Genomic DNA, 17,600 nt, shown 5'->3' on the forward strand with positions numbered 1-17,600 from the left:
ATTTTGGTCTTGTCTGTCGATGAACGGGCGAACTCAACGGAGTTTTCAGAAATCAGATTTTTGTGAGTTTCGGGTTCGCTTTTGACAAATTCAGAGCAGTCCACCACATCCTCTACAGAGATTTCACTCATATCATCATCCTCATTAAGTTCAGATGCATTTTCAATATCAATTTTATTTTCTGAACTTAGTTTGGCATTCAATGAGTCAAACTTCTGTACAGTTTCGGTTCTTAACTTCAATCTATCATTTTCGTCTAATAGATTTTTAAGCATGTCCTTATGGTCTTTGGACTTTATATAGGACTCTATTTTGTCAAGACCAATTTTGTAGGCAGGAGAGACTTCATCAGAAGATACAACATTTTCACAGTTGTAAGCTTCGGCATCGACTTCATCCTCCTTTAACTCAAGGAAGGGTAAAATCATGCGATGTATCTTCTTTCCTATTTCACAATCGAGATGCAATTGAGTGATATTAAAATAAAGTCTCTTAGAAATTAAACAAAAAACATTTCGCTGTTTTAAAAGCTTAAGATTGTCTCGTTGTAAATAGATAGATTCATCCTTAGATCTAATTAACTCTTTCTCCTTCTGCTCAATCCACATCCTCCTTTCCTCACTCTTCGACGATATCCTGCTAATTTGATCAGTCAGGTTAGAGTTTGTGACACGAGTTTGGGTGAGACTACTACTTATACTAGAAAATTTTGATTTTAAGCTATTCAGTTCCTTTTCATAGTTAGTAATAGGTATTTTCAGAGAAGTGAAAATATTTTGTACCTTCTTGATCAACTCATCACATTCGTTGATCTGTGCACTGACAGGTTTCGCAGCAAAACACCTGTCCTCTCGCTCCTTCTCTTCTTCCAGCCCACCATCTGTTGCATATCCCCTCATTTGAGATACTCCTTCTGTCACCATCAAACACCTTCCTGCAACATATTCTTCTTTCACTAGCATCGCCTTGCCATGAGTTGGTTTTCTTACTTCTTCGTCCTCTGAATCCGTGGACCACACTTCCACTCCACCGAATTCGTCACTGTTACCTGTATCCTGTACAATCAAAGCATTCATGGTTTTATTATTAGCTGCTGATTTTCTTTTCTTGATTTCCTCCAACCGTCTCAGGAGGCTCGCTTCCTCATCATCCCCGTCTATCTTTTCTGCCTTTTTCTTCAACATACAATCCTTGGCGAAGTGATTCTTGCCTCCACAATAGTGACAATCAAATCCTGAGTCACCACTGATCTTCGCCTCTTTCTTGGATTCCTCTGACTTGGATCTTATTTTCGGTTCCTCATTCACCTTTTCAGAACTGTAACTTCCGTGCCAGTTTCGGTTCTTGTTGGCTGGGAATTTTCTTTTGATGAACTTTCTAGGGTTGGAAACCATCAGGGCATATTCTTCACCGGTTAGATCGTAGTCAGCAAGATCCAATTCTTCTTCTTCTTCGACAACACTTTTCCCTTTTGAAACAAGGGCTAATGAACCTAAACTAGAAACCACGTTCACTTCTTTTGACAGTGCACTCTCATGGGACTTCAGGATTCCCACCAGTTTTGCTAGAGAGTATGATTTAAACTGTTCGTGTGCCTTTACTGTGGACACGACTGCCATCCATTCGGGTCTGAGACGGTTCATGAAGGTAACTTTCTGTTCTATAACCTTCCTTTCGATCCCATGTTTTACATCTTACTTAAAAGATGATTGAACCGATCAAAAGCCTGAACAAGTTTCTCTTCGGGCTTTTGTTTGAAATCACCAAATTCAGAAAGCAGCAAGGTCTGAATGGAATGTTCCAGATCTTCATCAGTGAAGTACAATTCTTTCAACCTGTCCCATATCTCTTTAGCTGTAGCGCAAGAACTCACCAAACGAAACGTATCTGACTGCAAAGCAAACCTAATCATTCTTAAGGCCTTGATGTTGCATTGAAACTTTTCCTTCTCGACTTGAGGAATGTCTTTCACATCATTCACAAGCTGATTGTACTCCTTTTGAGTTTTGACAATCTTTGAGGTGCTTGAGTGAGCGAATGGGCCAACAGTGATAGCTTCCCAGATCAAGTACCCATTATCTTCTGAGCCGATCACATAATCTTCAAAGTGGTGCGTCCAAACTTCATAATCCTGAGTATACAAGATTGGAATCCTTGTCGTTGAACCAATGCTGTTGGAGATGTTGATTAGATTGGTTTGAGAATCATCCATGGACATTGTGATGACGTTTGATCGATTACCTGTTTAAGATCAGACTTGTAATTTATCGTTAGAGTAAGATCGATAATTAATGAGATCGCCAATATGGAATGACGGCTCAATTAATATCAATCAATGCGGAAAAACCCTAATTACTTCTTCAACAGAAGAGATGTGTATGAATTACACAGCCTCCTGCTCTGATACCAATTGATGAGATTAAAACTCAGATCGTTTAGATCTTTCACAGGTATAAAGATGATGAACAAACAAAACAAACACAATAGGATTAAGAACACAGAATAGAATCAAAGTAAGGCTTATGATTCAGATATAGTCACGCCTCAGCAGAGCTCGATGAAGAACTTCCACTGCAGAGGCGAGCTAGGGTTTACAATACTTGTGAGAGAAAAATAATCAAAGCGTTTTAAACAAAGGATGCATGCATGCACCTTAAAAACTAAAACCCTAGAAGAAAAACATGCACGGTTGGACAGGCCCAAACCGGCAACCAAAACTGGGCTAAGGACCGAGCCCATGACGCAACACTATAAGCCCAACATGTTTATTGCATGTATAATTAGAGAAAACTTAGATCCAAAGCATTAGGGTTGTATGTGCACCATATGAATGTTAGAGTACATAAAACCCAACATGTCCTACTTCTGAAAGTAGGTGGTGATTTAAGATTGTCTTGGAGTGTATGTCCACATTTGACATGTCGAACATGTGGAGTCTACGTAGTCAAAGTTTATATATTTACAAAGAATATTTAATCACTTGTCTAAGGGTTGTCTCATTGGTGGAATCGAATAACTTTTTTCTTATATTTGAAAAATCTTCATTCCTTCGAGCGTTCATTCAAGATTAAAAGAATCCTAAAACGATAATTACATGATTAAATCGAGCACCTGGTGGGGGTATAATTTCTAAGACGTTCACTTAAATTCCTACATATATACATATTTATTAAAGCGCATGATCATGAACTCATTCTATCATCATTCATCACACGATACCACACAACTTTAAAAATACAATTACAAACATTACATATTACACTAGTGTAAAAATAGAAACTTTAACAAAGATCTAGAAAACACGATTGATACCTATTGGCGATCGAGAAACAAAGAAGTATGTTGATGATATCGAATGAATCGTAGCGATGAGATTTTATCTGTACGGCAGAATTCAATATTTGAGAAATGTATCAACCGAGATTTATGGGATTTTTATTAATAATTAAAAAGATAAATTAAATATCCTTCTATTTATGTTGCTACAAATCCTCCTACCCAATTAAATAATGACATGTGTCATATTACTATATTAAAATATCCTTAAATGAGCATTAAATATTACACATGTCACTATTTAATTGGGTAGGAGGATTTGTAGGAACAAAAAATAGAAGAATATTTAATTTCTCTAATAAAAATTAGTTAAAAAAATAAAAAAGTTGAGCATAACAACAAAAAATTAGGTTAACAATAAAAACTTATACTATTGATTTGTTACCTTATAAGTAGAATACAACCGGTTATAGTTAATCATAACCGACGTTATTAAATTTTAAATCCAAATATATGTGCAAATTAAGGGAACACATAAATAATGGTGCATTATTTAAGGGAACGGAAACATGTCAATTAATATGTACTATTATCATTTATTATTACATTTATTGTATTTAATACTTATATATATATATATATATATATATATATATATATATATATATATATATATATATATATATATATTATATGACATTTTACTTTATGAGAATTAAAAAAAAAACATAAATTAACATGTGGATATTATTTATTTTAAAAGGTACAACAAAATGATATATGTCAAAACTGACATTTAGCATAAATGATCTTGATTTATTCGAGGATATATTTTTTCTTTCTTCCGTTATCTTTTTTGAACAAATTAGGGTGGTGATATATATATATATATATATATATATATAGAGAGAGAGAGAGAGAGAGAAAGAGAGAGAGAGAGAGGTTCAAATGTGGATGAACAACTATTGTGTGGACGTATGACACCAATCAAAATTTAGAAAAAAAATATAAATCATTATTTAACCAAGAAAGCGTAATTTGGTCAATTGATTTATCTTCCAAAATTATAATCCTAAAATAATTGATCGGTTTCCTTAAATCTTGTCTGCATCTCAATAATCTTCTGTGTGTGTTCATCTTCTTTGTTCCACACAAATTTCTCATCATCGCTTCACCAGAGTAACATCACCGCCGTCACCATTATGTAGCAGAAATCGAAGGCCCCCTCAACCATACCATGCCTCGTGGAAAACCTTCATCGATCTCGTTTTCACAATCTTCAGGATCACACAAAAAAGCCGCCATCAATCCAACCCTAATCAGAGATCACCATTGCCAGTGCACCACAAGACCTTGATGAGCCGCCACCGTTGATTTATCGATGCACCTAAGAACCATTATCAGATTGATGATGCTGAACAACAAGGCCATGAGTTTTTTTACTAAAATCATTCTTTACCTTTTTCAATTCTAGCAAGGTTAAATCATTGTAAGGTTAAATCACCATCCTGTTATGGTTCCAGGTAATCATTCGGTAAATCATCATTGCCTTATTCCTAAAAACATGTTCCATTCTTGCCTATATGGTTCGAGGTAATTATACTTCTAACTAGGAAGGTTACCCCCGCTACGCGGGGGCCAAAAGCTTTCAATGTTGTTTCCGAATTGATAAATATGACAGACATAGAAAGTGCAAGGATGAAAAGTCTGGGCTTTGCCCCGGACAAAAAATGTAAAAGTTTTGACTGCAAGGACCAGAAGTGTGAAAATGGCTAAAGAATTAAAGGGGTAGGAATTAGCAACTTTTTAGAAAAGTGATCAAAGTTGTCAAACCGTTAAAGTTTTGTGGCCAAACTTTAAATATTAAAAGGTTCAAAAAAAGTGTAAAAATATTGATTACAAGGACCAAAAGTGTCAAAATGGGTAAAGAATAATGAGCAAAGTTGCCAAAAAACATCCAAATTTAGTATTCCTAACTTCCAACAATAATACAGGGACCAATTCTGCCAAAAATGGGAAGTTGAATGGAACACAAACAAATGAACATGAATAAATTAGTTAAAGAAGTACAGGGATCGGATATGTAAATCAAGGGACCAAACTTGGACAAAGTATCTCAAGTTTACTATTCTTTTCTTCCACAACTTTAATATATATATAATTATTATCATTGGAATTTATGATTGTGGTAAATCTTGAATTAATGAGATGTCCCCTGTATCAATTTCATATAGCTAGAGGTGGTAGTGTTTAATTTTGATTTTTCATTCCTGCACACCTTGCGTTCGACAAAATGCCCCTGCTTGAGCACAATTCAAATCTAGATAATCTTATATGAAATGTTGTTTTTTCTTTCATTGGATAATATATAATAATACAAATCCATGATTCCCCAAATCGTTCAACTTCTTATCCAAAACTTTAGCTTTGTTATTTATTTTTATGTGTATATGAAATGAACAGGTTACACAATAAGAATATTGTTACATAGATATAAAAATGGGAAATATTGTCGGGTTAATACGAAGCTACAAGTCTTTTTTATAACTTCATAGATGAGTAAAATACTTCAACACCTGTTTGGCAATTTGCCTCAAATAGAGATCTGGAGTGGCTGTTTTGATTATGTCCTTCACCTATTTGATAATTTGCCTCAAAGAGAGATGTGCATTGTGATTTTTGTTTTACTATTAATTCTTTATTTCTAGTTTTGTAGTTTTGTTTTTTAGTTGATTGAACGCTTTTTCTTATACTAATTTGTGTTAGGTTCATATGTACATCAAAAATGAAGATCCCCAAACCCATCTGAACTATCTCGACCATTCAAATTAATTGTTTGTTTCCATTTTTTTATATTTCTTTTACTTTCTTACATGTTACATTCCGTTTTTTTTTTGTTTGTTTGATATTCTAAATTTTCATTTTACACTGATATATAGTATTGGTGAGGGGTCATTCTGTCAGAATTGAATCCAGTTCTTTCGGAATGGAAGCAGGAATTTCAATTCTATTGGAATGGAATCATGATATTTCATCACTAATTTGTGCATTTTCTACAATTCTTGGTTATGGATTTTGGTGTAATTCATAGGTCTTCAGATTTGTACAAAAGACTTTAGTTTATTATTTCTCATTTGCTAATGTATTATTGGGTTCTAAACTACAATTGGATTTTGTTTCACAGATGCTGACTGCAAAATTGAAAGTGATTCTCAGCAACAAGATTCTTTTAGAATGTACTAGTGTCTTTTGTTAGATTTTTTATTTTTTTTCAATTTTTAACCATTCTTAGTTTTATTATTTAACAATAAATATAATTCTTAACAATTGTTACCCATATTCTTTAAGAATTAGTGTAATTTTTTTTATTCTTCAATTGATGGTTCAAGAATTTGTTGTTTTTCAAGAAGTTCATTCTGTCAAAATATGTATTCTGTCAGAATATTTATTCTTTTATGGTTCAAGAATGTTTCAAGATACTCATAAACATTTTTTGCTAGAATGACCCAAAATAAAAGAATTATTATCTATTAAAATTATATTTTTAAAATTAAGAGAATTACTAACCCCTAAAAATACGAAATTTCCTTTTATAAATGTAGTTTATTTAACTAAAATACCCTTATACTAAAATTTATGTGATTATATTGTACATGATATCTCATAGTAATATCATAGACCCTCAACTCATAAGCATTCATTATATTCATCAATTGGTCCAGAGTTATCCTTACGACCACACAATAGATGTCATCCACATTATAACCTATATATATATATATATATATATATATATATATATATATATATATATATATATATATATATATATATATACCCTATGAGTGGAATACTATAAGTACCCCTCATTATTTGACAATTTATGTGATCGGAGAGGGATATATATAATAGCATCCTAAAATAACTCTTTAGTGGTTGTAATTACATTGTTTTCTCTAAAAAATTAGTCAAATAGTGGAATAAGTTAGAGTTGTCGATCAAAATGATTTGATTTTTTTTTTTGTATTTTTTTCTTATCTCTTCAAAAAACTGTTTAGATTATATTCTTATTTTTTATCTTATTTTTTGTTTGTACTTTTTTATTATATCTAAGTTTTATATCTAATATATTTCTATATACACTACGTGTTTATTAAAAATATGTAAAAAGAATGTTTTTCTTTAGAGAATCACGTAATATAGTTATAAAACAAAATATTTATTATAAAACCTAATAAAAGCAATTATATCTATATTAAAAGGTAATGTCGGTGTGCACAGTGGGTGTATTAAATCCTGTTTTCGAGTTATTTTTGTATTTATTTTAACTCATATTTTAAAAAAATTAATAAAATAATATATATATATATATATATATATATATATATATATATATATATATATATATATATATATATATATATATATATATATAACAGGTAACATTTTTTTTTACATTCAACAAGAAAAGAATGTTTTAAATCCTATTTTTGAGTTATTTTTTCGAGTCTTGGACACTTTTATTTTTATATGATCCTGTGTATTCGAACAAAACGTGTTTATGAATAATTTTCACTATGATTGTAACGTAAAAAGTTCAACATTAAAGAATTTAAAGAAACAAAAATTTTAAAAATAAATAAATAACAAATATTAAATAATATATTTGTATAAAAGCATAAAATAAAAAATAAAATTCAATACTAATTAATATATTCGAACAAAACGTAAAATAAATCAGAAAAATAAAATAAATAAATAACAATTATAAATAATAATATGATATTAATTAACTTAGATAACTAATTTAAAAAAAAATAGTATACTTAACGTTTGTTTCGGCTAAATGAACGACTATTTACAAAACGAATACTTGGAAACAGGAACTGAGACAAGGTGAACCGTCCCCTTCCGACAATGGCGAATTTAAGAAGGGCTTAGGTGGATCCCATGACCAACCTAAATTTTAAAATTTATACTCCTTCTGTTCTATATTTATTGTCCACCTTAGACTTTTGAAGTTTTTATTTTTCAACTATGATCTTAAATACTTTTATACGTATAGAAATTATTTTATAAAAATTATAACAATGAAAAGACATTTAAAACACAACTCATTCATATATTTTGCATCAAGTATTATATATCAAAAAACAAAAATATTTAAGGTCAAAGTTAAAAAGTAAAGACTTCAAAAGTCAAAAGTAGACAATAAATTTGAGACGGAGGTAGTATATAATTCTTATAGAAAAAAATTTAGGACCTACCTTTAAAAAAAATTATGACTTATGTTATCCTGGTGGAAAGTTAAAATTAAAAAGTTTACTCCTAGTTCAGTTGGTAAGCGTATTATTTTTGTAACCCGGGGACTAGGGTTCTATCCCCATTAAATGTGTGTTTTTAACTTACTCAAACATTTTGCAATAGTCTTATATAAATTGTGATAAGTGGTTTATAGTTTCAATTTTGTCATCATTTTCTCCAACAAAAACCTTAATTTTCATTTGTAAACTTGTAATTGACCCATGTGTTGATAACTTTCCATAAAAATCAATATAAAATTATGTATTTATGTTCTTGAATGAGATAATGCATATATTTTTCTTGAGGATATTGAAAGTATTTAAATTGGTTCCTTCCTGAAGAATGATACTCGGATCCGATCATCCCACAATAAACTTATTATTTGTATTTAAAATTTGGCAATTTGAATATAGTTTTTTGGTAATTTAAAGGACATCTTATTTGTTTTTGCACAGGACCTTGAATCTACTAGCACTGGCTCCGAGTATACGACCTACCGTCACAAGTATTGTTATCTCTTTCATTTTTATCAGCTTCATTTAATTAGGAACCACCCTTCATATAGAGGGTAGAGGCATCGATTTGCCTGATACAACTCACATAGTCACATGTATACTTTGACTTACCAAAAGATGCAGTCCACTATCTACATCAAGCTGTAAGAACAGGTAGAAAACAATTTTTAGAAACTAAATGCATTGTTACCTCCATATTAACATCACATGAGCGCTTTGTTTTACAAATATATGCAAATGACTATCAAAAGTTGTTTCTATAACTGTAAGTATATATTGATGTTATGCCTTTTAATGTAATTTGATTTCAGTATCATTATTGTTCTCTTGATTTTCTCCATATTTCTTATTTATTTTCTCAGTGATGCATATTGCCATGTCTTCTTGGTATACAAGAAACCGGGTTAAACTGAATCCATCATCAAATGGAACAAAAGAGCATGATATATGAAGCATCATTGCTTCGTGAGCTTCCCAAGCTTAACTTTTTGGAAAAATTACCTATTTGCCCATAGTAATCATATAAAGTATTGATGTCATTCATTGTTGTCCACTAAGTTCTCTAACTTTTGCTAGGGTTATTTTTATATATTTTAATAGTAGTCAATCACTTCCATTGAACTATTTGCCAAATTGAAACCTCTCATTTTTTTGGTTTAGTGGGATTGTTGGTGAAGCAAACCATCATCTTTATCAATATTATTCATATTTATCTTTAAACCTTGCATCCACATAAACACATATTTCATCTGATCATCTCACACGCTTACATGTCAATTATTTTATAAAGTTGAAGTTTCATCTCACATGCTTACATCACTGAAGCAAAATTTCGTTATTTTATAAAGTCGAAAATTGCAGTCTATTCACATTTACAGAAGCTTGGCAGTGATACCAGCCTGTTGATCCTTTCTCTGCATAGAAATTTTCATCTTTCAACATTCTCCATTTTCATCCTTAAACCGGAGAATAAACAAAAAACAAAATGAATTATATAACTAATCTATCCTTAATTGTTGAATTCTTTAATAGGATTGTAATGCCTGATCGAATATAAAACCCTTCTGAAGATCTGTCAGCCTCCTGTATTCCCTGTAATTCCAAAAATACAAATTTTCAGTAATCCGAACCCTTTCATTTTCTATTAGACAATTACCATATTATCCAATGAGCTAACCTCTGAATTTGCAATGACTACATTCTTTCCAATTCTGGCATTTTTGTCAATGATGCAGCCTCTGCAAATTAACATCATTAAGAAGTCATTATCAAGAAAAGTATTTGAACAACATTTACCTATTGACTTAAGTGGCATTTGTTACACGTGACAGGACCGCTAAACATGCTTTCTAGGGTTATTTTGATGATGACGATGAGGAGGGTATTCATGTCTTTTGCATAGACAAGAGACTAAGAGTGAGTCCCTATCCTGCCTTTTTAGGTGGGAGAAAATTTTGCAATATGTGTCCCATTGATATCAGTCTCAGTCAAATACAGTAGTACAACATGTTCTGGCCTGTATCTCATAACAAATCGGGTGTAATTGACCAAATTTTTAAGAATTTGTACGTGATCTTTGTATTTTCTCCTATTCCAACAGGAACACGGCCTTCAGCCAACAATGATGTAATTTCAGTATCTGTCTCGTAGTAGTCAGCACCAAGCATCACAGTGTCCTGCATTTATTTATGCATACAAGCAATTTTTTTAGTCTTTTTCATGAAGGTAAAATTATAGATTAATGGATTAGTGAAAAAAAGGATAAAATACTGTCCCAGGCACCCCAACAAACATGTCCAACCGGATTAGTTTAGATTGAAGGAAGATAAGAAGTTATATTGGTCGAAAGACAAATAAAATGTAATGCTAGAAAGTTAGCAGATAAGAGCATGTTCATCATACAAGTGCAAAGATTTGTAGGAGTTGAAGAATAACAGTTTGAATGCAATGACACACCTTTAAGTGAACATTAGAATTGATTCTGGATCGAATGCCAACAACGCTATGCTCAATGAAGCTATCGGTTAAGAAACTACCATGTGATATGATTGAGTCAACGATCTGCATTACAATGTGAAAGAAGAAGTCAGGATATCGACTAAACTTCATTGCAAAAGACGAAAATTGTTCATGGTATTCATTGAACTGAGATAGAAAACGTTTATCAACATTGAAACAAAAAGCAAAAGTAAAGATAAATTCCATTGGTCTATTTTAACACTTTAACTTTAGGAAGTCTAATCTTCTGGCTAGATACAAACTATTCTTGTGTATAAACTTGAAGCAACATAAAATTTTGATTTTTTGAATTCCTAGTCTAAAAATATTGTCACTCTCACGTAGTTTTGTTATCAAATCATACCACATATTTAAAGCATACGAATCTTGAATATTATCTGCTACTGACCTTGCAATTGTCAACATTTGATGGTGGCAGATTTCTCCTAGATGTATACATTGGCTTTGTTGCATCATAGAAGCTAAACCTTGATGGCTGCAATGCAAAATTAAATGTAGAAAATAGCTTAATATAACCCCAAATAGGGCTAAATGGCATGAAATAATAACGTACTTTCACTTATAGCAAAATGAACAGAATGTCAATTTGAAACTGGTCATAAGTCATAACTTCTTCATTAGAACATGAATTTTTCTCTTTTTTCCTTGTTCCTTTATTTGTGTATTAATTATTATAGTATCTCCTGCTCCCATTGCTTTCGATTACAACATTGTACTTGTAGTTCTTTTCTTATTGAGGCATTGCACTTTGAAAATTTCTACTCTATTTTAGGATTGCGCTTTCATAGTTTTTTTAATAGAAAATTATACTTCAAAAAATCTACCCATTTATAGCAGTGAAAATTGTTTCGTATTTGGAATTTTGGATGGCATTTCTATAATAGGGTAATTTTTTCAAAGTACAGGGATATATTAGGAAGAAATGAAAGTAGGATTTTGGATGCTATGATAAACAAACCAATGGAAGTATGTTGCTATTCCTTGCATTTAACCCTTGAAAATATGCAATCGCAATTGTTTTCAGTAATAGTAACATGACCAATGGATCATATTGTGATTTATTATGAGTTTTTGACTCTACAGCTTCCTTTGAGACTTACTTAATGAATAAAATGGCATGAACTTTAATAGAAATAGAGAAAACAACTTACATGTTCTGTAAGGGCAAGATTCGCTTCAAAGAAGGATTTAATTGTACCAATGTCCTCCCAGTAATCATTAAACAAATATGCCTGCAAATGAAATTTTGCACTTTCATACAAACTCTTCATATACTGATATACATACATACATACATACATACATACATACATGTTTGTATACGTACATAACACATATACTGTAAAAAAATTGTATGTATATTGAATATAGTAAGAAGGTTGTACCTATGTGATGTAGTTGAACATAAGCTACTAAACCTTATTTATATTTAAGTGCAAAAAGGGAAAGTTTGAGCATAATAATGTGGTTTATTCATTCACAATAGGTTCAACAAACCTTTATGTAATATTCTGAGGCTGAAGCAGGGATAATCTCTGATCCAAAGTCATTTGCTGTTGGAAACCGCCATCTGTAAAATATTTAGTAGTTAAATCATGACAGGATAATCAGTCACCATGAAGAGGAATGATGAGATGGACCTTGTCCCTTGTATTTTTGTCATGCCTTTTTCTCTCATACTTTTTTTTCGTTAAATTCTACAAAAGTTATACAATCAAGTTTTTATTTTAAATAACTTAGATCTTTGCTACACAATTTGAATATATGTTGTATATTTTACCGTTAAATCATGTGAATTTGTAAATATGTTCTCCGTTATGTCATTGGGAGTCCTTTAAGCCCCGTTTTTTATACAGGACAAAACAGGTGGTCCCCACATGTATTGGACTGGGATTGATGTTAATGGGACTATAGTTGCAATATTTGTCCCACCCAAAAGGTAGGACACGTCTTGCTATTTATTTATTTCCTATACAAAAGAGGTGAATGTGGATATTCATCATTAAAAATAGCCCTAGAAAGATATGTATAAATTGATGTCACGTACCTCAAAAGATTCAGAAGGATCTCTTTCTTGAAAATATATACTCCCATGGAAGCAATGTATGGTTTCTTTTCAGACTCTTCTTTAGAAAGTCCAAGAACCGTTGTGTCTACTGCCTGGAGAACAAATTTCATATTAAAGGTTGTGTATCATATGGATTTATCTAACACTATCCCAAACAAGATCCATTTTACCACAAGGTTAAATGCTAGAAATTGCTTCTTACTTTTATTAATTTGTTTGTTAGAGAATCCTACTTTCATTTCCTCCTACTACAACAATTTACTTCGAGAACATTACCCAATGTAACTACTCCATCCAAATACATAACAATTTTGACGTCTTTGAAGAATTTTCAAAGTACAACATCTTAAGAAGAAAAAAATGGGAAGTACAATGCTGCAAAGAAAGAAATGAACATAGGATGCTATAAACTAATAAAAGAAATTGTGTTGCTATTTATTGTGTTTAGAGCACTTACCATGGCTTTCAAGTCTTTCCCTTTAGGCTTTTCACTGAAAGACATGACTCTTCCTTTTCCGTCAATCTTCATCAATCCAAAATCTGATGCACGGCTGAAAAGAATACCAAAATGAAAGCCATGTTCATAGTATAAATAAAAACATAAATATTTTCTTCATCATCAAAGTCGATTTATTCTTTGATTGTGCATTTTGTGAGTATAAATAGATGGGTTAAACGCAAGAGAACGCATCATACTATTATTTATGTGTAATTTATCATCCTACTTTGATTTACGTGCATTACAACATTGTAACTTTTTTGTTTCCTGGTTTTTCTATTACAACATTGTTCCTTTTTTCTTATTAAAGTATTGCACTTTAAAAGATATACCCAATTATTTTTTCACTATTTTTCAAATTATTATACTTTGAATAATCTATCGCGTTATAGCAGTGAAAATTGCTTTGTATTTAAATGACATTTCTACAATGAGTAGATTTATCAAAGTAACAATGCTCTAAATATGAAAAGAAATTGATGTATGATGTTGCAATAAACAAATACAAAAGTATGTTGCTATTTGTAGTTAATATAACCTGTCATCCATGGGCAGACAGGAAAGTGTAATATCTGCACCACTTTGTCGATGGTTCTGCATGAGATATTGTTTGTTACATTTAATATAATTATGGTTTCGTTTCCAATAGCAACAAATTTGTGAATGGTTTTAAGATTTCACCTGAACAAAATCCATATAATCCATTCGGTACAAGTGATCTCCAGATAGAATGAGAACATCCTCAATGTCCTTGCTTCTTGCATCCTACAGTTATGCAGATTTAGATATTAGGGAGAATTGATGAAAATAGAAGCCTAGTTTCTTCTAGCTACCAATATGGACCATGTACTTTATTTTTTATCAATAATAGAAACGCACTTGTAAAGTTTTTTTTTTGTAATAGCAATGTACTTATATTTCTTTACTGATAAGAGCAATATATAAAGTGAAACTTTTAAATTACTTACAAGTTTCATTTAGAAGTTGCTATTATCAATAAAGAAATGTAAGCGCATTGTTGTTATGGGTAGTACCTATAAGTACGTTGCTATTATTAGTATAGAAATGTAATAACTTGCTATAATGGGTTAGTAACCGTTGCTCTTAGGTGTATAAAACGTAAGTTTAAATATTGCTATTATCGGCAAAAAATGTAATTATGTTGTTATTATTGGTAAAAAAAAGTTTGTGGGTTGCTATTATGAGTAAAAATGTAAGTACATTGCCCTTATGGGTAAATGTGTGCAAGTACATAGTCTATACTCTATATCAGTAATAAAAAATAAAAATAATAAAATTTAAAAAAAATTTTTAAAAAAAAAAAGCAAACCTTCATTTGACATAAATATTAAGTTGTGGGTACCTCAAAGAGCCAGTGAAACTGGCGAACAGCATCTGCAGTACCTTGGAACCACCTCTTACCTTCCTCACCGGGAGTTTGTGTTGCAGATAGTGCCTAAAATCAAGTAATTACTATTATGGGATATTGGGATCATATGAGAGTCATACGAACTGTATTGTAGGATAGAACAAAAGGTCTAACTTTATTAAGTCAAAAATTGGTTTGAGATTTATGTCAAAGGATTAAGACAACATACAACCTAGCATGTTAAAAAAAATTGAACCTGGGTTCACTCTAAATGTCTTGTATGTTAAATGATTTGAACAGCCAACAACTATTTTATGGGATCTTATGTAAGCCATACTGGTCATTTGTTATGCAAGACAGGACAACACAAACCGAATTATACTGCATTTGGCATGCATTGGACTCAAATTGTGACTCGTGATAAATGGTAAAAATTGCAATATTTTTCCAACAAAAAAGTTGAACTAGATGAGACGGGACTCACTCTATATCTCTCAACTAAAGATGCTCATCATCGAAAAATAGCCCAATATTACTATTACAAGATCCTATGGGAGCCATATTTGTTGCTTGTTACATACTGCATTTGGTGTGCATGGGACTAAGATCGAGACTAATGTCAAAGAGTCAAAAATTGCAATATTTTTCCCACGCAAACATGTGGAACAATGTGAGACAAAGACTTTCTTTTGATCTTCTGGTGCAAAAGAATTACACTTGATTGTCTCATTGTCCCACTCAATGTGGGACATGGACTCGCCATTGATCTCTCGTTTGTGGAAAAGACGTAAATGCCATCATCATCATGATCATTTTAAATAACCCCTTGTCCGGTCCTATCCTGTCCCGTCCTCATATCTCATGTGACAAACGGGGCCTACAAGAACCATAATGTGATCAATCATACCTCAACAAACCCGTCTCCAAATGTAACACCAAAATTATAAGCCCGTGCTAAATGCCTATTGAGTGATGCTGAATTATATTGTGTCAAAATGTAGACTTTATTGATCCCACTATTGATGCAGTTGCTCATAGGCACATCAATCAGCCTATACGCTCCACCAATCGGCACCTACAACCACCATACATTAATCCACCACATTTACCTAAAACATCTCAATTTCAACAAAACTTTATAAAAAATAAATATATAAATAAATAAAAACATACTGCAGGCTTTGCACGGCGTTTTGTCAGAGGGAAAAGACGAGTACCCGCTCCACCACCTAGAATCACCGCCACAACCGTTCTTGGGTCTCTTTTCTCCATCTCTAAGTCCCTCAACTGCATAAATCGTCCACCGAGTCAAGATTCCGAGTGGGATCAGACTTTGACTTTGACTTTTTTAAGAGAAAAGAGTCAAAAACTCACCTTTGCCTCACCTGTGGGAATGGCGGTGAGGGTCATTTGTATGCTTGATTTCACATTGTTTTTCTTTTGAACCCTTTGACTGAAATTTAGCTTCTTCCCCATTAAGTCGCCATTGACAGGTCTCCAGTCCCTAGGAGACAATCCAGAGCTGCCATGTAACTGCCGGACTCCGGTGGTGGAGAGTGATACTACCATTTTTTCTGTAAGTTTTTAGTCTTGAGTTGATGGAAATGTCGTATTGTTTACATGGGGTAGGGTGTGGGTGGGGGGTGTTGCATTGCATGGTATGTGTGGTTAGCTATGTTATCCATAAAAATCTGTATTCACGGACCACAAGTATTTTTCTTTTTTGAAAATTTGTGTGATTCAGCCATCCTTATCTTATATATATTTACATAAAATTTCTCAAACATTATGTAATTTAATACCGACGGATATTCCTGTACGGATTAATTGTGTTTCTATGTTTCTTTTGTTTTCGTTAATTAGTTTATTCATGATTTGCATAATGTAATCTAAGTTGAATATTTATAAATAATTAAATATGTATAACCTTGATAAATTAGTGCTTATTAATTAATAATTCGGTCATGTTATACTTTTGCTTATTAATCAATAATAATTCGGTTATGTTATATTTACATAGTAAATTAATAATTTGTTTTGTTTATAAGTCATTTGTTTTTTCTTTTTGTTGAAAAATTACATTATGTTAATGAAAACAATAAATTTCCTTTTACATAACTTAAGGCGAAGATATTTGTAAAAAAATTACTTAAATGTTATCTTTTTGAGATTTATGTTTGTTATGTTGAAAATAATATTATATTTTGAAAAAGAAAATATTATTTCTTAACGGCATTGGAGAATTACAAATAATTTAAACATGTTAGAACTCCAAAATGTTTATAAAAGTTTCACCATAGATGGAGCAGTTAAATATCAAAGACAAACTAAACAGTCTATGTCTAACTAGTAACTATAGGTTGGTGACCAAACTTTTGGGCATTTACCAAAATGACCATTATATGCAAAATAGATCCATTTTAGAGTTAGGAATATATATAAATTTTATTCCACTTTCATTTGTCCCTACCACTTCAAAAAAAAAAAATTATCTCTCGAACCCAACTTCCAAAATGCTTAGTATCAACGGTTTTTTCATAAAATGGAACC

At 31.7% G+C, this 17,600-nt stretch overlaps 1 protein-coding gene across 1 annotated transcript; it reads right to left on the reverse strand.

Moving 5' to 3' along the window:
* Positions 1-9,915: 9,915 nt before the first annotated feature.
* Positions 9,916-16,701, reverse strand: APL1 (ADP glucose pyrophosphorylase large subunit 1). Its single transcript, XM_079060035.1, has 15 exons — positions 16,425-16,701; positions 16,224-16,337; positions 15,958-16,125; positions 15,045-15,137; positions 14,363-14,446; positions 14,220-14,275; positions 13,640-13,733; positions 13,162-13,274; positions 12,612-12,684; positions 12,266-12,346; positions 11,503-11,589; positions 11,052-11,156; positions 10,665-10,771; positions 10,273-10,333; positions 9,916-10,187 (listed from the first exon to the last, which is right to left on the reverse strand). Exons 1-15 carry the CDS (start codon positions 16,617-16,619, stop codon positions 10,086-10,088), a joined length of 1,533 nt encoding a protein of 510 aa, XP_078916161.1. The 5' UTR covers positions 16,620-16,701; the 3' UTR covers positions 9,916-10,085.
* Positions 16,702-17,600: the final 899 nt, after the last annotated feature.

The sequence above is a fragment of the Lactuca virosa genome, chromosome 7 (genome assembly GCF_052849685.1).
Source record: "Lactuca virosa cultivar CGN04683 chromosome 7, Lactuca_virosa_CGN04683_v6, whole genome shotgun sequence".
NCBI lineage: Eukaryota > Viridiplantae > Streptophyta > Magnoliopsida > Asterales > Asteraceae > Lactuca > Lactuca virosa.